The sequence below is a fragment of the Eleginops maclovinus genome, chromosome 19, assembly GCF_036324505.1.
Source record: "Eleginops maclovinus isolate JMC-PN-2008 ecotype Puerto Natales chromosome 19, JC_Emac_rtc_rv5, whole genome shotgun sequence".
NCBI classification, from domain to species: domain Eukaryota; kingdom Metazoa; phylum Chordata; class Actinopteri; order Perciformes; family Eleginopidae; genus Eleginops; species Eleginops maclovinus.
The window spans coordinates 5,247,941-5,270,498 of NC_086367.1; the positions used below are offsets into that span (position 1 = coordinate 5,247,941).

At 40.0% G+C, this 22,558-nt stretch overlaps 1 protein-coding gene across 1 annotated transcript in view; it reads left to right on the plus strand.

The window, feature by feature from the left end:
• lrfn5a (leucine rich repeat and fibronectin type III domain containing 5a) overlaps window positions 1-22,558 on the plus strand; it is a 66,598-nt gene that overhangs the window by 25,399 nt on the left and 18,641 nt on the right. Inside the window, exons 2-7 of the mRNA XM_063908176.1 lie at window positions 11,978-12,201; window positions 14,464-14,592; window positions 14,717-14,897; window positions 15,973-16,128; window positions 16,272-16,531; window positions 18,936-19,403. Coding sequence (XP_063764246.1) covers window positions 12,005-12,201; window positions 14,464-14,592; window positions 14,717-14,897; window positions 15,973-16,128; window positions 16,272-16,531; window positions 18,936-19,403 — 1,391 coding nt within the window. The 5' untranslated portion in view covers window positions 11,978-12,004. The remainder of the gene's footprint in view (window positions 1-11,977; window positions 12,202-14,463; window positions 14,593-14,716; window positions 14,898-15,972; window positions 16,129-16,271; window positions 16,532-18,935; window positions 19,404-22,558) is intronic.

The following is a 22,558-nucleotide window of genomic DNA, read 5'->3' on the forward strand; positions in this document are numbered from 1 at the left end:
CCCTGTTGTTGTAGTGGGTAAAGCTATTAGCTTGAGTGTAAGGTTTACTCCAGTGGACACACACAAAAACAAAACCAACGAGTGGAAGCAAGAGAACAGGAAGGCGGCCGGTTAGTTAAGTGGATCAGGTGCTTTTTTCCAATGCATTAGATGCCAGTACAAACAAACAAAGGTACAAGCTGAAAGGCAAAGAAGAACATGTTTACCATTAATTCACTTGAGAAAATGAAAAACAGCAGCTTGGAGGTTTCTCCAGCAGCAAAACAATATACTATTTCCTCCATGCTTTGAATTGAAATCAGTGCAACGACTAAGTGTACTCGCGCTTTGCAAAACCTTTGACTTGATTGTCTCAAATCTTTCCTAAATGTCTGCTGTATTTCAATTGCATCTCCTGAAAACACTGAATTGCATTATTGAGGTTTTTTTGTTTTTTACAAAGAAACACAACCAACAGGTTCCACTAGAAATACGGGGCAGCAGTTCCCCTCTTCAACTAGGTCTATACCATCTAAAAATCCCACAACTATCTAATATTTCAACACGATTTACAAGCTATCACTTCTGTACATCCTGTTGATAATGTCTTTGAAAGTATGAAGCTTTCAAGGTTAGGGTTGGGTCCCAAATAGCTGTCAGTTTCCTTTAATGAAATAATAATACATTTAATTTTTATAGCGGATTTTATAGCGTTTTCAAGGACTCAAAGTCACTTTACAATATAAGGAATGGTTGGGGTGGGGGGAGTAGGACAAACAAAGACGACATGCTACATTCGGGTTGTAAAGCACATGTTCTTTTTCTAATTCTGGCTAACTGACTCTTAGGTTAATGCCATTGGGTTGTTGGGTAATGTACACATTTATCTGCAATCAACAATCCTATAATCTACAATAACATTAAGGTCTATATTATCTTTCTCTTTCGCATGCTATATTTCATATTAGGTGATTGAGTACAACAGAGCACATAACATGACTTGAGTTATCCATTACATTAATGTGATATTACTATAATCTGCTTTAGCCTGCAGTCATATGACAGATGAAGTAGAATGCAAAAAGAACCTTTCTATATTGGACCCATCATACTGTAGCTTGAAAAAAGCACATTACAGAGTTCAGTTATGTAATTTTCTGTCACTCATCTTTTAGCTCTGTGTTGGAACAGCGTGTTGCAGTAAACAACGTTGCTCCTCTCAACAAGTGCCCGTCACTCTGAGACTGTTGGAGAACACTTCAACATTTTAAGTGTTTGCCTAACTCTGACATGACTAATGCATTTTAACAACACAAGCATCATAATAAAGTAGCTGACACTCCTCAACAAAGAGCCCTGCAAACCGCTGGAGGACACTTGAGGATGACAGTGTAGCTTCCTGCTTCTAAAGCCACGTCATGTGCTGAAGATTGGGGTTACGAGCTCTTAGCTCAACAATGCGGTTCGCCCAGGTCAGGCAGGAAAGGGTACTTTTCAGCTCTTACTTGCAAAAACGATTAGGAAAGTATTGTAGTCCTTTGTCACCTTGTTGACACCCAAACATTCAAAGTTCCCCTTCTTTCCTCTACGGTAGCTATGATTTTTTTTTAAGTATTGTATCAATTAGTTTATCTTGTATACCTATACAAAGCTATATGATGTTTAAACTTACTGAAATATTGAAACCCAAAAACATGTTTTTTTCTCAGGGCTGTACCATTACCTCATATTGAACTACTCTAGGTGTTTTAAACTTGACTTTTTACATATTAGTCACATTTTGGAATGGTTTGAACAAAGACTGGTGCCCCAGAATGACTATAGTGAGTTGACCCACCATTGGGTCTATGCCCAATTCCTTTTCTAAAGACTAGGCATCATGGAGCTGGTGCTGTGTCTTTGAGCATCTGATTAGCTTATATGCAACTACAATGGAATTTGTACAGGGATAATTAAATCCAAGCTGCATGCTAAATAAGATTAAATTGCCAAAACGTTAAGAGGCCAAAGTTCAGCTGAAATGCTGCCAAACTGATGAAGAATGAACTTACTCTATAGGTTATTTCCCACAGTTGATTTAGAAATGCAGATAGTAACTCATGGTAGTGTTGCCTTCATAAAACCATTCATGATGAGTTTCAGAAATGAATAAGGTGATCTAAGAGGTAATAATCTGCCATTATACCAAAGTTCATGACCTTAGATCTAAGATAAAATGACATCTAGTGACATTTAGTTACTGGACACCCACTGGGTTTATCCTAAACACAAGTTTAAACCTGATTTTTTTTTGTGTGCAGAAACTAAATGTAAGAGATTACATGATTTGGTTTTAGACATTGAAGCTTTAAACCCATCATACACAACAGCTAAGCAGCAGCCCCAATTATATTTAGATGTGTAGGTGCCTTCACCATAGCCCTGACCCTAAACAACTCTTTACCTTAAATGTCAGGAGAAACTAAAACATTGAAAATTGAGGTTTTGAACTTCCCAAAAAAAATGCAGTTGCAATTTTTTCCTTTACACTGAAGGTATAGTTCACTCTAAGACATATGACCCTCTGGCATATTCGATGTGCATGTGTGGAAAAGCTGATCAGCAGCAACAAAAGTCTACAGAAATATTCAATCATAGCTTCAAAGGTATTTGAGTGTGTAAATACTTCCAAGTCGTCGCATTTTACTGCCAAGTCGTTCTGCCAGTTACCCCGTGAGATGTGGATGCTGTCTAAGATCAGTTTCGGTATATGGAGTGTGTGTGTGGAGAATCCATTGAAGCTGTCCGGAAGCCAGTTGTTCATCAGTGAGCAACCCGGGCCTGAAACTGGCCTTATGGAAGCCCTTTAGGGAACTGGGGTGTCAGTGTGAAAGGCTTTCAAAAGAAGAAGATAGAGCGGGCTGCACACTTGTGTGAGACTGAATCGCATTTTACACACCAATACAAACAGAGTTTAATTTGTCCGTGTTACCCATAATCCCCTTGGTACATTTTGGTTGTAGCGGTCTGACATGTCGCCTTAAGCTACCCTGAGTCTTCGGATATATTCCAAACACGTATATTGTTGTACAGATTTAAACACTTGAAGGTGACATTGTATTGTTATCTTTTGTATTAACTTTTACATATATGCCTGTGTTTAGTTGAGAGCCTACAGATATAAAATGAATAATAATAGGAACAGATGTATACCAAAGGCAGGAATACATTTACCAATTAAACAATTAAAACTAACTTAATATCGAAATGAGGGCACTAGAAATACATATTCATTAACCCTCTGAGACCCACATTAGGACATTTCCGTTTTTGTATATTCTTGTTTTTTGCCTTGTAAATTATCATTTTACAGTATAATCACGTTTTACACATCCCAGAAATCAGCAGAACTTCAGGTAATGTTATATTTCACTCCTTAAAGACTTCTATACACTATAATAGGGGATATAAAACAAACAAAATCTAAAAACGCTCCTTGAATTTTTAACTTATTTCACAAAAACAGACTGCTAACCATAATATTGTAAAAAACATTCAGCACAGAAAGTTGCCCACATTTGTTGGGATTGTGCCAGAAGTGATTAGAAGCTTTTAACTTATTCTATTCATGAGTTAGGCCCATTCTCATGAACAGTGTCAATGGGCATTCTTTTGACAGGATTTTTTCTCCTGCTCATTATGTCTAAACTTGATGCATATCATGGCCACAGTCACACACAGGGGCATGTAGCATGATTTGAACCATAATGGGGTATTCAATGTAGTCTTGTGTCTCACAGCACACATTTCCCTGTGGAAAATGTACTGTCGATAGTGCTTTACACCAACCAACTGCATCAGACACTCCGATTGGCTGTGAATTCATCCAATCGGAGTGTCAGATTCAGAAACGGGACTCCTGCACTCTATGTCACCAACAAAGATGGTGGATGAGAATATAGTGATAAAACACACATAAAACGCCAGGGAAAAAAAGGTGAAACTATCCCCATCTTTTCAAACTTTACGCATGTTTTACCAACGCAAGTAAACGGCTCACAATGACAAGCGCTGTTTCTGTAGTTTAAGAGGACAAAAGCTATTTCTTTGCTAGGCATGTCTGTAGCTCAAACTGCTGAGAAGTAGTGATAAGTACTGCGCCGAGGCTTCGGAGCATGTGTCGAGTAATCCAGGAAGTTTCTTTGTGAAGCGCGTATCGAGGCTTGTATCCTTTGAGGCCAGTGATGTCATCGATGACAAACAAAGCCTCGCTGCCCGTCAATACCACGTGACTGCTTCAGATAGTGCTTCAGATCGGTTGAACCACGGACACTTTACAGTTTCACTGATATCCCCCCGCCTGTACCCGGCCCCAGTGCGCCGATGGGATTAGGAGGACTCAAACCCTCACTTAAACCTCTCTGAGGATTGTTTGTTTCACTTATTGATGTGCTGTGTCGGGCTGGGGGTGTGTGTGCAGTTGTGGAGCTGAAGCGAAGCGCAGCGAACTAGATAGACACAACACATAACTTGGTTTGGGTTCCTAACCTGCTTATCTTTCCTGGTTTTGAATAAAAGTTTTGCAACAAATGACACATCCCCATTGAAGCCATCCCCAGACGGGATACGACGAGTGAGAACTAGAAATGCATTAAAGTGTTGATTGGCAGAGGATCTACAAAGTATATTAACTGGAATTTACAGAGTTTTCAGAGTATTTCAACATGTAGGCTGTGGCTCGGCTGGAAAGCAGCTGACTATCAACGACCAGATACATATTCATTTTGTTTATAAAAGCGTAAGTTTAATGTGATAATGTAGTTAATAAATGTATACTTTGATGTTGTTTACCTTTTCTGAGGCTATAACATGGATAAGTTTACGAATATTATTAAGAATAAAAATCCCTCTTTGCAATGTTTACCAGCCTCCTTGGACTTTTCAATCACAACCATTCAACAGGAATATCAACTATATTGATACGAATTGATTACATGAAAATGTGATATTCATGTTCATTTTTAAGGTTTATTGTTAAAGTATTGGGAACTTTGCATAAAGAGATCATACTGTGGAGATGTCATATCTGCCTGTTTACAAACTTTGACCAACAGGGGGGTTTGTGTGCAAATGAAGCCTCATGAAACGAACACTTTTGCGAACCAATTGGCTGGAAAGCTTCAAAGCTTCATAAGGCTTAAGGTCATCTCGCCATTACTACTGAGAAGTTATCGCACTCTGAATACGACGTGTCTAGTGTGTGTCAACGCCACTACCAAAGTCTAGCGGTCCACTTCAATTTGATTTAAAAAGTATCATAGGTTCTGTTAGGAAATATTTTGTGTAAGCTTATACATCTTTAGCTCATTTACATCTCTTCTCTCTGTCTTCCTCTGACCTGTCTCTACGGCCTTGCAGGTGCTGTTATCTTCATTAAGGAGGGGCAGCCTGGGCTTTCGAAGCCTTGTTGTCCCCACAGTGGGTACAAGCTCACGCTGACCTAAGGCTTTACTGTTTAGGGACAGCTAGCTCCAGTTTATCTGGCCCACTATGCTCCGGCAAACACCTTATTTGTGATCTAGAGGACAGTTTAAGTTAAACATATTGTCCAAGCTTATTTAGTCTCCTGCTCTGAGAATGTTGATTATCCATTTGGAACTAGTTAAAACCAATTTCTATCTCTGAGATCTTCAGAATTGGTTTCGCAACCACTGTGGCAACTCGTGTCTACAGTAACTGTCTTGACAATTCTCCGGCGGTAACTCCGAATAAACCCAACAGTGTTTTGCCATCAAGCTCCTGCTCTCCAGTGTCTCTCTGAGTTTCATCTCTATTGATTCAGAAGTTTCCACCACAGGTTCTAAAGCATAGTTCACTAACAGGCGGAACGCGGTCCGGGTCCGGAACCTGGCGCCGTCCTATACGGACCCAGGACCTATAATCAATACATTAATAAGGGATTTTCAATTTGACAGGGCAATTCCATTTTAACCGACGCCTACAGGGGGCGAAAGAGACGAGTGAGCGATACAGGGAGATAAACACAAGAAGAAGAGACAAATTAGTGAGAGAGAGAGAAGACGGAGAGAAGAGTGAGTGGAGAGACGAGTTAGCGGGAGAGAGAAGACGGAGAGAAGAGTGAGGGGAGAGACGAGTTAGCGGGAGAGAGAAGACGGAGAGAAGAGTGAGGGGAGAGACGAGTTAGCGGGAGAGAGAAGACGGAGAGAAGAGTGAGGGCAGAGACGAGTTAGCAGGAGAAAGAAGACGGGAGAAGAGTGAGGGGAAAGACGAGTTAGCAGGAGAGAGAAGACGGAGAAAAGAGTGAGGGGAGAGACGAGTTAGCAGGAGAGAGAAGACGGAGAGAAGAGTGAGGGGAGAGGGGAGTTAGCAGGAGAGAGAAGACGGAGAGAAGAGTGAGGGGAGAGGGGAGTTAGCGGGAGAGAGAAGACGGAAAGAAAAGTGAGGGCAGAGATGAGTTAGCAGGAGAGAGAAGACGGAGAGAAGAGTGAGGGGAAAGGGGAGTTAGCGGGAGAGAGAAGACAGAAAGAAAAGTGAGGGCAGAGATGAGTTAGCAGGAGAGAGAAGACGAAGAGAAGAGTGAGGGGAGAGGGGAGTTAGCGGGAGGCAGAGAGAGAAGGCAGAGAGTGGAGCAACAATGAGCACCTTCACGTGTGTATGAGAAAGGCCCTGACACCATTTCAGCCCCGATTTAAAATCCTTTCTCAGTTCTCTCACTGAACAAAAGACAGTCGGTGAGGGAGTGGAATATAAGAGGGACAGAAAGACAAACCTTAAAACTGCTCAATTGTTATGATGTGTTCGGACTGATATGTTATATAATTGGCTGAAACTGTTTAGATATATAGATGCACACATTTTCAAAAGCTATTTTATTTATTTTCTCTATTTTATTTTGAATGCAGCCCGAGTGGAACATTAAACACATCTACAGTATTATTCTGTATATCTGTGTAGTTCAAGTGACAATAAATATTGTTGTTTTTGAGTTGTACTTTGTTTGTTTGATGAGACCGGAGTCAGTTGTTGATTACATGCAGACGTTGATACAGCTACTAGATCACAGCTAATGTATATCACACTCATTCATAATGCGAGTTAGACATTTTGATGTTCAGGACCTTTGCTTGAGGACATTTTCTCTAACTGGACCTCGTTTAATTTTAGTTGAATACCCCTGTTCTAACGTATCTTAATAAGTATACATTAGAGTTAACTGTATTTCAGTTTTCATAATTGAATGACTTACAAGTACTTTATTTGCAATGCAAGCATTTTACAGGCTTTTCTTTGATAATAAATGACCATTATATACTATTTATTTTTATTTGAATCCCAGAAAACTGCAATTAATCGCCTCCACATAGTCAGCATCTTGGGAAGTTGCATTATTTTTTGCACATGCACAGAACAAATCAGGTTTCCGTTACAGATCGGGTAGTGATATCCCCCCGCTTAATGAAATTCCTTCCCCACTTTTCCTTTCACGGCTTATTTTAATTAGCTCGCTCTCTGATCTCTGTCTTTTTTTCCCCTCTCCCTCTCTGATAACTCTCCTTTGCATTGCCTCTGTCTCACTCACTCATTCGCTCTAATTACAGTCATTTCTCGGAGTAATTAATGAGCTGATATCTGCTTTGGTGTCACGAGGGTCATGAGCTTTCTGTCTTCTACTTTTTCTCTCAGCGTATGAGTCATCCCGCGCTCTATTTAGCCACGGTTCTGTCTTTCTGCTTCTCTTCCTGAAAGAAAAAAAAAAACAAAGGTTGTATGATCTCAGACGTCGCGACAGATCTCGGTTCAGTAATTACAAAGAGATGACTGAGATATCTACCGCACAACGAGAGTAGAGAAAGGTGAACGGCTTCTTTGTCAGACCTGGGTTTTTTATTCCATATATGAATAAGCAACATTTATATTAACCTGCAGTAGTTTTTTTTTAACACAGGCTTGATTCATCCAGCCATAGATAAGGTGTCCATTACAGAAATAGAGACTGAATTGATTTCCAAAACACTTCCCTGTAATTGTCCTGCTACACTAGCAGTCAATGTGAAGTATAATGTTGCTGGTTTGCAGTTTCAGGGCCAATCAAGGATAAGATTGCTGTTATTCTATATTTTCTTCTTCTCCTTTATATCGTAGATCTGAATTACATAGGCTACATAGCAGTCATGTCTCCACTAAACAACCCCTATTGTGCTTTTTTGTGGGTTTTCCCTTCCCTGTAGTGTGTTATATAGGTTTGTGTGCATGTAAATTGTCTGCAAAGGATAAAATCCCCGTGTTCCCACCAGAGGGAGTTTCTCTTATTTTTGCATCTTAAGGAACATCTTGTTTTGCATAGTGTAAACGATCACAGAACTCCGCTGGATACAATGCTTATTGAAACCAAATGTAAATGCAAATGTGTGGGGTTTCATTTTAAAAAACATATCCAGATACCGTTAACATTTGAATAGCATGTGCAAAATGGGCAAGAAATAATGGAAAATTGGGTAAGTTGTGGGTAAGTTATTCACTCTGTTTTGAATGACTAACAGCTCTGCAGGGTTAGCACGAGTGCCAAAACACCATATAAAATATAAAAAAAACACCACAGCAAGGTGCACTTCTAATAAACTTATTAATAAGCACTTAGATTTTAACAATTTAACTGTGTGTTTTTAATGAGGGGGGATTACAGCTCTCTGATCTGTTTTCTCATTACACTTTTTGATCAATTCATTAAGTGAACGGCAGATAACATTAATTAGAAAACCTGCTTTAGGTGATGCAGTTTTTTTTGCAAATATTATATTTCTTCTGTGTCTTATCTTGTTTCTGTTGTTAAAGTGTCCGCCAAAGCTGATGTATGTTCTCTGAATGAAAGCAAAGGGTCTAGTGTAATTACAAACGGTGAACCATATTCCAACAGGGAAGCCTTATAAGTTATAATTAATGGCTTTGGTTAAGGTTAATACCTCATATACTAACGCTTTATAGATCCGTTTGAAGTCATTAATATGAAAAGCTGACCTTTATTATTTCAATTTGCAAAGTACATCAATGGGTGTCTCCCTTCTAATTTATTAAGTCCACGCTTCTAATTGCCACTGATTCATTAATACAGGGTTTGTTCTTTTACAATAGTTAATTAAATGTATGGTAGCCTTCCACTTAAAATATCCAGATCTATGTTATATCATTTGTTAAGTTGTGTACTTGCATTATACCAAATGTTTCCAGCTTAAAGATGAACTGAACTGAAACAAATCAACACTGATAAAGTGTTGATTATGACAATTAAAAATAAGTTACACAAAAAAAAAATGTTTTTTTTAAGCAACACAAACATTAGCCACAGAGTAGCTTACCATGCCAGTGACGTGGCCGATTGTTGAAATCCAACATGGCGGTGCCCATGTAACAAAAACAACACTTTCACCATACCATTGTATCCCTTTTAACAAATTCAGTCATGTTAATCATTCCACCAATGATAAGAGATAAAATACATCTGTTATATCAGCTTTACTTCAAATTCAAGTTCAGTTCATCTTCAAGGGTTAGGGCTGACATACATTTACTTTATATCCAGTGTTAAGCAAACATTTTGTGATCCCTTTTAGATTTTGGTTGTTTTTACCTCTATATATTAACTCGAGGTCAGTCATTTTAGTCATCTGAAGTCAGGGTCTTTCTTTATCAAAGAAACAAGCTGCGCAAACACTAGCCTTAGCGGTAATGAAACGCTCATTTCAAAAGTGAAACTTCTTTTTTTGGTTTCTTTGTTATGGAGGGTAGGAGACCTCTCATGCATATTCTGGTTAAAACAATGAATAATAAGAAAAGGCTCAACAGAACGATTAGATGCGATTGATGAAGACAACTGCAGGTGCAAAACACAGCCGTCTCCACCTACAAAAAGGGTCATTGCGATTTCACACAAAACCATACATTATTTATTTATAAAAAAGTGTGAGAAAGGTCCACTGAGGTGAAACATCTACTGCTTGTGTGTGTGGCGTGTGTGTGGTGTATTGGTGTGTGTATTTGCTCTGTAATTCCTTTAATCCTGACTCGCCCATGTCCTTCAAACCCCAATCAAGGTTGGCATTAATGAGCGTTTTTTGTATCTGCGTGCCTCACCCGTCTCTCGCTTTCTCTAAACCTTCCCTAATTAACAAGCACTGCTGCCTACTAATGATGGCTGTGTGTGTGTGTGTGTGTGTGTGTGTGTGTGTGTGTGTGTGTGTGTGTGTGTGTGTGTGTGTGTGTGTGTGTGTGTGCCCATAGCAACACTGCTGAGCAATAAATGACTCTAATAAATATCCCCTCCAGTTTTGATTAGTGATGCCTAGAAGTTGGAGGTGATTCAACTCTCTGAGGCTTCGGGGTTGATCTACTCATGTCTGATCATAAAGATTTTTCAACTTCATCTGAATCTGATTCACTCCAGTAGCCAATTTTAATAAGTGTGGAGAAGTTAGTCAACGATGTGTACAAATACTTAAAGTATTGATGCATACTGACACAATACATTGACAACAACTTGCAAATTGCAAGGTCATCCCTTTCCTTCATATCTTACCTTCAATGTTCACACTCAATTTTTTTATCCTGATGGAAATAGTTCTGTGGTGGCATGCAGGGGGTGAGACTCGTCCAGAATGCTGAGAAGTTTCCTCTGCATTCTCCTCTCAGACACCGCGACACCTGCTCCATTCTCAGGACAGAGCCAGCTCTCCTGATGACTTTGTTAAGTATGTTGGCATCAGCGGTCTTCACCCTGCTGCCCCAGCACACTACCGCATAGAAGATGACACTGGAGACCACTGAGTCATAAAAAAAGTCTGCAACAGAGAGCTGCAGCAGTTATGGGACCTGGGTTTTCTGGGGAAATACAGGCAACTCTGGCCTTTATTGAAAAGGGCGTCTGTATTTTTAATCCGGTCCAGCTAATTGTCTATGTGGTCACCCAGAAATGCGTAGCTGTCCACAATGTCCACTTCCATGCACATTACGGTAATTGGACTTGGGGCATTCCTCTGTTTCCTGAAGTCCACCACCAGCTCCTTCGTCTTAGTGACGTTGAGCTGCAGGTGGTTCTGACTGCACCACTCCACAAACCTGTCCACCACAATCCTGTACTCAGCTTCCTGATCTCTGCTGATACAGCCCGCAATGGCAGACTCATCTGAGGACTTCTGCAGATGGCAGGACTGTGAGCAGTGTCTGAAATCTAATGTGTAGAGTGTGAACAGGAAGGGAGAGAAGACCGTCCCCTGGGGAGCCCCTACACTGCTTGATATAGTGTCAGAGATGATGTTCTGCAGCCTCACGTACTGTGGCCAAGCTGTGAGGTTGTTTGTAATCGGAGCACCAGTGGAGCATCCACCTGCATGTCCAGTAGCCTACTGCTACTCTCTGTAGCTCTCTGCATTCAGAATGGCAAACAGTCATGTTAGTTTAGACGGAAATGTTTTCAATACTACATTTTTTTAAGAAACAATATAACTTAACTCTGAAAATAACATCTTAAGATGACACTTTAGGTCAATTGGTACTTTAGGTCAATTGGTGATGTGTTGCTGGAGTTTGTTAAAGCACTGTAAAAAGCCGCATACAATTCAAAATGGCCAAGTTCCTGTTGGGTTTACCGTCTAGCTCTAAAAGACTCTTTTTGCCGTCTCCATGTGATAAATAATCCCACCAAATATCGTAGATAGTGCAGACTGCAGGTTCATGGTTATGCCCTTGAAAAATCTGAGCGTTTTTTTGTGAAGTGTAGCAAATTGTATTGTATAAAAAATAAAATTAATTCAAAGATTAAAAAAAAACACCATGTCAGTAAATGGGCTATAATGCCAGTTATTTAAGTGATGAAATACCATTGTTGCTCATTCAATTTAATGACTTGTCTTTTTATTTCCAGTCGCAATTCTATGATTCTAAATTCCTGTTGAGCAAAAAAGTGTCTAATGTCTAATCTCTATTTTTCTCCCGCTTTGTGTCCAAGGTTTCATCATCAGGTGAGGTGGAAACCATGGAGAGACTGTTGCTGTGTCTGATGCTGGCAGTTGCCATGGCCGTCCGGGCACAGATCTGCCCAAAGCGTTGTGTGTGTCAGATCCTGTCACCCAACCTTGCGACCCTTTGCGCCAAGAAAGGTCTTCTGTTCGTTCCGCCCAACATTGACAGGCACACGGTGGAACTCCGGCTGGCCGACAACTTTGTCACAAGGTAAAAGTCCCATCACTGATACCACTACCAAGAGTTCTGGGAAACAACAGCTTCATTCATTTCAATGAGACCACCGTTTGAGACCACCGGATGAACATTGCTACACATGTTACTAAACATTGCAGTTTTAAAGGACACAAGAATAAAATAATATGAAATATTTTTGGTTAATATACTGCGTCAAAAGGTATTACACATTACATATGAAATGTATAATATGTGTAAGCCACCTTTTACCAATGGTAAAAGAACCTCAACAATTTCCCTTAAAGTGTGGCTACATAATAATAAATAGTCCAAAATGTTCTCCAAAAATTCACTAGGTGAAATGTATTACTTCTTTATCGGTTACTATTTTCAGTTGTGTTAGTGAATCCAGTTTTATTAGCAAGTAGATTTAACTAGCTATTAGCAAATAGGTTGCTACTACCTGGTAGCAACTAGCTTGTTACTAGCTAGTAGCAAGTAGCCATTAGCATGCTAACTACTAGCAGCTATCTAGTAACAATATCCCCCATTTCCCATTTCTTTTTGGAGCAGATGCTTGGGTGCTTGTGACTTCTAGGTCTTAAAAACTTTTAAAGAATCTTTATTCTTTACTTAGAATGTCATTTCAATATTTTTTAATTTCTATAAGCAAACCCTCTACGGATTACAGACCGTTGGTCACAGAACACTCTGATATGTCTTCTACTTTGCCTACTTGCTAGCCACATTCTGAAAGGGGGAGTGTAATATTTAAATACATTTAAAGGTAAATGATTGAAAATATAAATTATAAAATTAGAAGAGGAATTTTTTAACAATTTGGAATGCAGTTAGTTTTATCCAAGACTCTCACACTGAGCTAAGCCTTCAAACTCATGGTTGTATTACTCTAACAGGCTTGTAAAGGCAGTGCTACGTTTTGTTTGGCCACCTGCCAATGCTATGCTGCTTCTTGTAAATACCTCTAATAGGCCTAGTACTAGTTAATTGTATTGTTCCTACCTTAAGGGATGCTCTGCTAATGCCTTTCACCAAACGACGCTAACAAACTACAACTTTGTGACTACAAAACTACTGAAACTAGTGAAAGCAGGAAAAGCTTCAATAGTTACTAGAATACTGGTATTATTATAACACCTATAACCCCTTACTATTTAAAATCCTACATGTCATGTAGTAAAGAGTTAAAAATACTAGTTCTTGGAAAGTTACTTTTTATTGTGTGAGAATGAAAACATTTTCCCCCAAGCTGGAAACACAAACATTGCTCTATGACATCAAGCGGGAAAGCCCTGAGCTGCTTTGGCGAAGATGAATAAGTTGCTGAATTTTTGGACAGAGCGGCATCGCCCAGGGCGCTTTTTATGACGATACAAGCACATTACCCACCAGCACTACAATGAAATAAAACTAATTTAGGTGTGAAAAAAGCACTTCCCCCAGAGGAAGTCGTAGTGGGTTCATAGTCAATGGAGCAGCTCAAGGCTGTCTCTTGATAGCAGTGCAGTTTCAAGCCTCAGTTCTCTGGATTGTTGCCTTTGGAGAGAGTTGTTCACGCTCACAAATATTGAATGAACTGCACAGGATCAAAGGAGTACTATATGGGAATTAGGTTTCACTGAATTTTGCTTTTGAGTATTAAAACAGTTTTCCCATAGAGCTGCTCTTGCAGTACAACGCGATTCAAAGACAAAAATGCATTACCACCCTTTAAAATAATACTACAAATGAAAACTACTTTGATTATACTTGATGTGACAATTCCCCATTAAAATGTCTGGTCCTATGTTATACATGTTGTTGATTGGTGTACTTACATCATCCCAATTTCAACAGTTTAACCTAGAAAAATGTGTTATTGAACAAGGTTGTGGTCTGTAATATAAGGTCTCCTGAAATGGTGGCATATAACTTTTCAGAACTGAAGGTTATCTACCAAAACCCCCAAAAACAGTGATAAATTAACTTTTTATCTAGTTTTAAGACCAATTTGTTATGATGCTCTTTTGGATCTCGGTCTTATTGAACTCTGAAATGGCTTTTAGTCAATTGACATCTGAATATTAAGTTTGAAAGAAGCTCAGCAACGTTAGCTTGAAACACACTGCATCAGAACAACATGAGCATGAAACATTTGTTTTGTGTTAAGGCTATCTGAGATGACGGCTGGGGACGTTACCAAACTGTTGTTCACACAAAAGTTGTTATAATACTTGAGTACAAATCAAACATGATATATGCATTATGTCTAACTGTGCTGCTCTGTGTCCACAGTGTGAAGAGGAAAGATTTTGCAAACATGACGCGGCTCGTAGACCTAACATTATCTAGAAACACCATCTCCTACATCACTTCTCACGCCTTTGCCGATCTGGAGAACCTCAGAGCTTTACACCTTAACAGGTATGTGTATAAACCTAGATGTGTTTGCGATATTGCAGGTAATTCGCCTAAGAAATCAGAGTTTTTCAAAGCTAGAGAGTTCTGTTTTTCTCCATTTCTACATTCTCTTTTCTCTCTCTTTTAGTAACCGGCTGACTAGGATAGCCAATGATACATTCAGCGGCATGTCGAAGCTCCACCACTTGATCCTGAACAACAACCAGCTGGTGATAATCCACCAGGAAGCGTTCAACGACCTGCTGGCACTGGAAGAGTTGGACCTCAGCTACAATAACCTGGACTCTATTCCTTGGGAGGCCATCCAGGTGAGCATCTCTTTAAACTGCCACAGCCTTTCAAAACCCTGCCTGGCTGGAGGCCATTGGAAAAATCCAATCATAAGCACAATGGGATAAAAGGCCATAAAACCTTTTTGCCCATTATTTGAAAGTAAAATAAAGAGATCTTTTGGGCTTTTGGATTGAACTGGGGCCATTATGAGGGACAATTCATTAAGCTCCACTGAAGCTTAATTTGTAAGCATTTTCAGCGCTAACACTTTCAATTTGCTCTTGTGCCAGGCAACAGGCAAAATGTCAGGGTCTCTGTGGATCACATGCTTTGCAATTTAGGATGATTACAAAAAAAAGTGACGGTAAATAAATAAGTGCTGTAGTCAGTGTTGAGGAGTAACACAATAAAGAGGTAGTTGCACACTAAATAGCAAAAAAATGAAATCACAAAATCAAGGTAATTGTAATTAGATACTGTAAAATCTAAATAAATTACAGTTGCTGATCAAATTGCCTGTGATTACAACGGGGTTGCATTGGATTATATATATATTTTTTTTTTGGGGGGGTAATAATACGTAGTATGTAGATAACACATGTGTGGCTGAAGAAGATACACTTTTTTTTGGCTCTTTTCCAAACGTTTTACTTGTATTACACATCTTTTCAATTGTTTTGCAGTTATCGGTGTACTGTTACAATGCCTGGTTGTAACAGAACAAAAAGGAGTCAAAAGCAATGTGTGACACAACTCTGAAATAATTCAAAATAGCATCATTACTCATCGCATTGATAACTTGGTAGGCAGTAAATCTCTGACCTATTCAATTTTAAAATGAAACTTCCTAACAATGTAAGTAATTGAGAACCCACAACAGCTTTGTTGTTTTCAGTTTAACTTTACGCATATGCATGTTAGCATTGTTTACTGTAGTACAACATTCCTATCACCACTGTCAAGGAATGGACAAATGTAAAGTTTAGTCACAATAACCAGGATTGTTCTGTCTCAAACCATGTTCCTCTATATCGCTATATTCTTAACTTATTCCACTTTCTCATTTCAAAGGATATTATAGTTAAATTTAGCTCCCTTTTCTTTCTGCAGAGAATGATTAGCCTCCATACGTTGAGTTTAGACCACAACATGTTGGACTTCATCCCAGAGGGAACATTTTCCCTGCTTCAGAAACTCAACCGGCTGGACGTCACCTCTAATAAACTCCAAAAGCTGCCACCGGACCCGCTTTTTCAACGAGCACAGGTATTATCAAATTCTGGAAAGCAGCAGGCCAAAACATTTGTTTTCAATCCCTATTCTTTTTATGTTAATAGAACTGCTTGAATTAGACAACTCCCAGTGAATATGGCTAATCTGACTCCATTGCGATCATGTCACACTTCCAGGTCCTGGCAACATCAGGGATCATGACTGCCACTTCTTTTGCGTTGTCATTCGGGGGGAACCCTCTCCATTGTAACTGTGAACTGCTGTGGCTGCGGAGGCTGAACAGAGAGGACGACCTGGAGACATGTGCCTCACCACAACAACTTTCCGGGCGGTATTTCTGGTCCATCCCTGAGGAGGAGTTCCTCTGCGAACCTCCACTCATCACAAGATACTCCCACGAGATGAGGGTGCTTGAAGGCCAGAGGGTTACTCTCAGGTACGTTTTTATGCTGTCCATGTTAAAAATCCTGGTCTTGGGCCAGTTGAAAATAAGAACATTCTCACCAAAACCTTAAATGTGTTCAATTTTGAAGAAGTAGACTCTTGAAGGGGCTCTATTATGCTTTTCCCTCTCCTGTAGTAGTTTTTGGTGCATGTAAATGGTCTGCCAAGGCTAAAATCCAGGTGTTCCCTCCCCGTGCCTTAAACGCCTCCATTGTACTCTGTTGTTTACTTCCCTAACAATGTGACATCACTATGTAACATTTGCAGCTCTATTGGCCAGCGGGACATTTCCGACACATCTTTAAAAGATTGACCAATCACAACAGAACCGACCAGCTAACAAATCAGAGCAGACTGGGCTCTGATTTCAGAAAAAGGGCAAAAAGTGCACAACCAATGCAGACCCAGGAATCACACTGACTAAACAGTGGTTGTTCTTTTGTTCTTATAGCCAACACCCTTGTTTCCATTTCTTGATATTGGACCAACGACTTCCTTATTTCCTTTCATTTTTCTCCAGAACGTTTTGCATGTTTTCTATTGGTTTCAATATCTTGTAATGGATTCATTAGTTTTTTAAAGTCATGAATAGTTGTGCTCTTTGTATATCTGGAGGGGCCCCTTGCTTAAAACTCTGAAACAGTTATTTTTGGTGTCCTTCAGGCCTAACTTGTGTATACGTTTAACATTGGGTACAACCTTAACCCTAACCCTAACCCTAACCCTCATATTTGTTGGGTACATTCTAATGCAGTGTTCATAATATTATGTGAAAATATAGGAACAATATAAGAATACAGCGAAACAAAATTCACGCTGTACATTTGTATTCCCATAGTTGAGCATTATGTTTACAAGCCTCTCTAAATGCCCGACTGTTCAACGAAGTACAGGGACAGGGACATCAGGATAACATTTTAGGGAGGATGAAACTAAATCAAGAGCAGGTTGGGGAGACGATGATTACTTCATTTGCATATATATTGGTCACACGCTTCCAATCATGAGAGATGTTGTGTTTTTCAAATATGGAATTATAGGGGGGGAAAAGGGGCCAAAGGAAATCAACGAGGTGCTATAATTCTCTTTCCCTTATTGGGTCTCCTCTTCGGGTTCATATATAAAGGTACAAGTTGAGGGTCAGAGGTCAACCCACCCAACATTTCTCATCTTGTACAGCTTCCATTTTAATGTATTCAAGTGCAAAATGGAGGTGTTTTTTTTTTTCTATCATCTGGTAATAACATGATGATAGTTTACCCATGCAGCCTTTATTTTTACATTTCATGACTTGAGGTTGCTTTCATTTGTCTCTACCATACCACTTTACGTAATTTGGAGCCATAATAATGTGAACTTCATGTAATTTGGGGTTTGCTTGAGTTGATAACAGACATTGTCAGAGTGAGCCTGTACTGTAGCTGAGTTGCAAGAAAAAATAATGACTCCCCTTCATTAATTTTTCATTGCACTTCACTGTAATAACAGTAAGCGAGCAGGGTCACAGTGACCATGAATCTCCTTATTTTTGATTGCTTATAATTCTAATGAGTTAAAATATATTTCTTCCCATTTCAATTTAGTCAAGCACTTTTTCAAAGATCATGGTATTGAGTGTGAATAGGCACATTACTTTCTAGCTTCTTAATATCGTTAAGAATATCGTACAGTTTGCCTCTTCTGAAGCACCAGAGTGGTAGAGAAAACAACTAGATCTGCCCATTTCCTGTCCTGTTAATATTCTTACTTATGAGCATTTAGTAGCCAACATATACATCCACCAGTGTTATTTATAGGCTGTTAAATGTAGTGCATTATAACTTGAAATGGCTCTGCCATCATTCGTTCCACTCCAATTTAATTCCAATAGGAAGTTAATTCAGAAACCACTGTAAAGTAGGGAAGATAATGCTCATTTTCAGGTTCATATTCATATTTTCTTCTCTACTGTGACATGTCTCCATGCTTTAATGTTTCAAAAAGCTCTGTATTTTTCTCATACTGCCTGAATGCAGCACCTCTTTTCACCCTCTGTCTGAAACCAGAGCCCCAGGTTGTTGTGATTGGTCCTCTGCCTACAGATGTGCCATCACTATCTCGTAGAATGTATCCAATAGGATGTTGGGTGTTCCGTAGTGGTGTTACTATGTTACAGTACTAATCAACAAAGTCCAATGGAGGCGTTTCAGGCGAAAAAAATGTTGAGGGTAATTTGGCATTTTAGCCTTTGGAGACCACTTACAGTACATGCACATAAACCTATAACACACACTACAGGAAATGGAAAATCCCCAAAAGCACAATAGGGCTTGTTGAAGCATTTGTTCCACTGTACAGTTAACCCCATCCTGACTTGTTTCTAATAAAATTAACTTGATTGGTTTTCTCTCCTAAAGGTGTAAGGCCAGAGGTGACCCGGAGCCAGCCATCCATTGGATCTCTCCGGAGGGCAAACTGGTGTCTAACTCCTCCAGAACGTTGGTCTACAACAACGGGACTCTGGACATCCTCATCAGCACGGTGAAAGACACTGGCTCCTTCACCTGCATCTCCTCCAACCCGGCCGGCGAAGCCCACCAGACTATAGAGCTCATTATAATAAAGCTCCCCCACATCTCTAACAACACCAACAACATCCAGGAGCCCGACCCGGGATCGTCAGACATTTCCACGTCGACTCGAGGCGGGGCAAACGGGAGCAACGTTACGGGCGACGTGAAGGGCGGTGTGGACAAGAGGGTGGTGACGGCCGAGGCCACTTCATCAACGGCGCTGATCAAGTTCAACTTTCAGAGGAATATTCCCGGCATCAGGATGTTCCAGATACAGTACAACGGGAGCCAAGATGACTCACTGGTTTACAGGTAAGACTGACAGAATCCTCACGCTCATCACGGCAGAGTCAGACAGTTTACGCAACGGAAACCGAACCATGATATGGTCAATGTGGGAGGAAGAGAATTACCTGAGCTGTATAGATTACATTACAGTAGATTAGATGCAGCTTTAATGATACTGTTGAGAGGAAATGCTACCAGGGTGCTAGAATACTTTGTTAATGAAAGATAGACTCGGAATAAGCACCGAAAACGTGAAATCGTGAAAGATACCCAAAGGAAAAAAAAGCATTAAGGGCTATTTAATGTGCGGATTCTTCAGTATGAGGTACATTTGCATAAGCATAATGAATGTTATCTTGTCAAGAACAGAAAGAAAGGCATTATTTTTATCAGAGTACATGCACAGACGGCTTTATTACATTAGAGCACAGACGGTTTATATCAGGGCACATTAGACAAACACGGAGCTGAAATCAGGATGGACAGCAAGGAAAATGCAAAGTGAGAAAGTTCACGATCCGGGGAAAATAATGCTGCTGACTCACCAGCCCGGCCTTGACGGTGAGAGCTCTGCGAGGCCCCTTCTTAACTTTTGCTGTGTGCTCAGGATTACACAGATTAGATCGATCTTGCAGGGAATGATTGTTGTTTGAGCTAAATATTTACTCCAGTGAAATGGGGGAGAGGGAATTAACCAACACCTAAAGCTTTTGTAGGGAAATCTGCCAGTATTATCTGCCTTTCATATCTGCTGCTAATCCCTATACATACTTCATCTGTATGTATCATCAAGAGCTTGTGGGTAGGGGGAGGCGCATTGATGTGACAGTCTGGGTCATGATGATGACACTAGGTTGGATGATTTTTGTTGTGATCCTTGATCCATTACACTCTTTATCTCTCTGTGACTACACCAATGTGATGAACCAACAGATCATTTATAGGACAATCTGACAGTATTATCTGCCGTACATATTATTCCTAATCTCTGTAACATGATTCATCAGCACTCAACTCCATTCGTCACGCAACATGGAGAGATGCCATAGATAGGATTTATGGTGTCGGCCTTGCTAAAGAACTCATTTTCCACATCAAGAAAGCTGTTCTTCCTCTCTGTCTATCTCTTTTATTCTCAAAAGCTTTGGTGTTTAGGATTGTCCTTTGACAAAAGGCTGTGTTTATACTTTTATTCCCTTTAAAATACTTGCTGGAAAGTATTACGTTGGAGAGCATAGACAAAGAGCCTCCTCTTTGGGGACTGTAAGTGAAACCTAGAGAAACTACATACCTTTCTTAAAGTTGGATGTGCACCTTTTTGCTTACTTGTGGTTGCAGGTGCAGTTTGCCCCTTCTGAAACAACAGAGTTGTACTGAAAACATCTGATTGCCACCCTTTTAACACTATTTAATAACCTGATAACAACTGTAGTAAGGACAAGGGTTAGGGTGAAGCATCCAACATGTAACTCCACCCTTTCTTGACGCTGGATATGCATCTATTTCACCTAACGTCAGGGGACAGTGTCGATAAGATTGATGGCTTTCTTTCTTGTTAAAGATTTCGCTCTCAATGTCAAGATGGCTGCTCTTCCAATCCGTTATTTATATTCAAAAGGCTTTTGTTGCTTGTAGAGTTGTTATTTAATAAAAGGCTGCGTTTCTACTTTTGAGTCCAAGACTTTTGAGTACCTGGTGGCATAGACAAAGTGTTTCCTGTTTGTGGATGAACCACCAAACAACGATCATTATCTTTTTTCCTCCAATATCAGGTGCCAAACTGATTTGCGTTTCTCCGTGCTATTTTGCAGCTCTCCTGTCTTTAGGTAGCGGATTGATTTCCAATCAACATCACATCTTGCACAAAGCAGCACCCCATTGATCCTGTTTTTCTTCATTACCCAACTGCAGAAGAAAGAGAAAAGGAGAAAAACAAAAGAGGGAGAATGAAAAAGGACGCGTTGAAAACATAGGGGAGGGGGGGTGGGGGTGGCGAGGATAGGAGAGAAAGACGGACATGGAGAGACTGGGACTGTTGTCACTGACAGTGCGCTGACTTTTCAGGTTCAATGAGAGCTTATTGATTTGCCGCATGATGACATTTCTGCTTTTTTACTCCCCACCTGCTCCACATAAAGGTGCATCAGTGTCTTCCCTTTAGTGAGTTCGGCAAAGCGAAAACAGATGGGTAAGGAAGTAGTGGTTTAGAGTCGACACAGGCACATCCTCCCGGCAATGTTAACCTCCTACACATGCAATAGGCAGCAGATCTAAAAATGTAACAGTTCTTACAGTTGATGCTGTATTGATCCCTGCAAGAAAGCCCCACCCCCCGAGGTCAGGGTCAGCTGCAGAACAGCTCTCCCGACAGGGATTCAGTGTCTCGCTCAAGGACACTTGAGACAGCCAAATGTTTACAGATACAGTACTGCTGTTTTAACGCCACTGCTCCTGCTTCAGTATTATATTTCTATTCCGGTGGCAGGACTGCTGCCCAGCCAGTCACACAGCAAACTCCCGCACAAACTCAGCCATTCGGGTCCGGATCGTTGGACTTCTTTTGGACAGTATAATGTCCCGGAAATATTTGCGATAAACACTGTTATGTTCATTTACAAAAGTTTGTATGACTTTTGATATTATGATATCATAATAGTGCAAGTACAACCTTTGAAATATCTTCATTAAATAAAACTAAGTAAGCAAGTAGTAATCAATTCCAAAATTCCCGATATCAGGTACACAACAAAAAAGAGGAATTTGGTCCTTTGTTTGTTCCCTAACAAGCACGTTGTGTGAGGAATGTGACACAAAGACTTGGATTCAAATGAAACAACTTGAGACAAAGTTTAAAAAAACTAAAATTCTCTACGTAAACTAGAAAAACAGAAAACGAGGCAAATGCAGAACCATAAGACAAAAAAATGGTTTTAGTAAAAAACAACAATTGGCCGGTTATTGGCTTGAAAATGATGGCTCCTTGGCATAACATGGAAAAAGACAAACTGGCACAGGACAACGGAAGGACTATAGATAGAATAGTTAATGGGACACAGGTGGCTACAATTAAGGGTGGTGAAAAATGTACAGTGTCTATTATATACCCAGCAAGAGTATATTTCGCACAAACCTATATTGTGTTTTAAATGAAGGCCTTTAGTTTCATTTTTAGTTCAGAG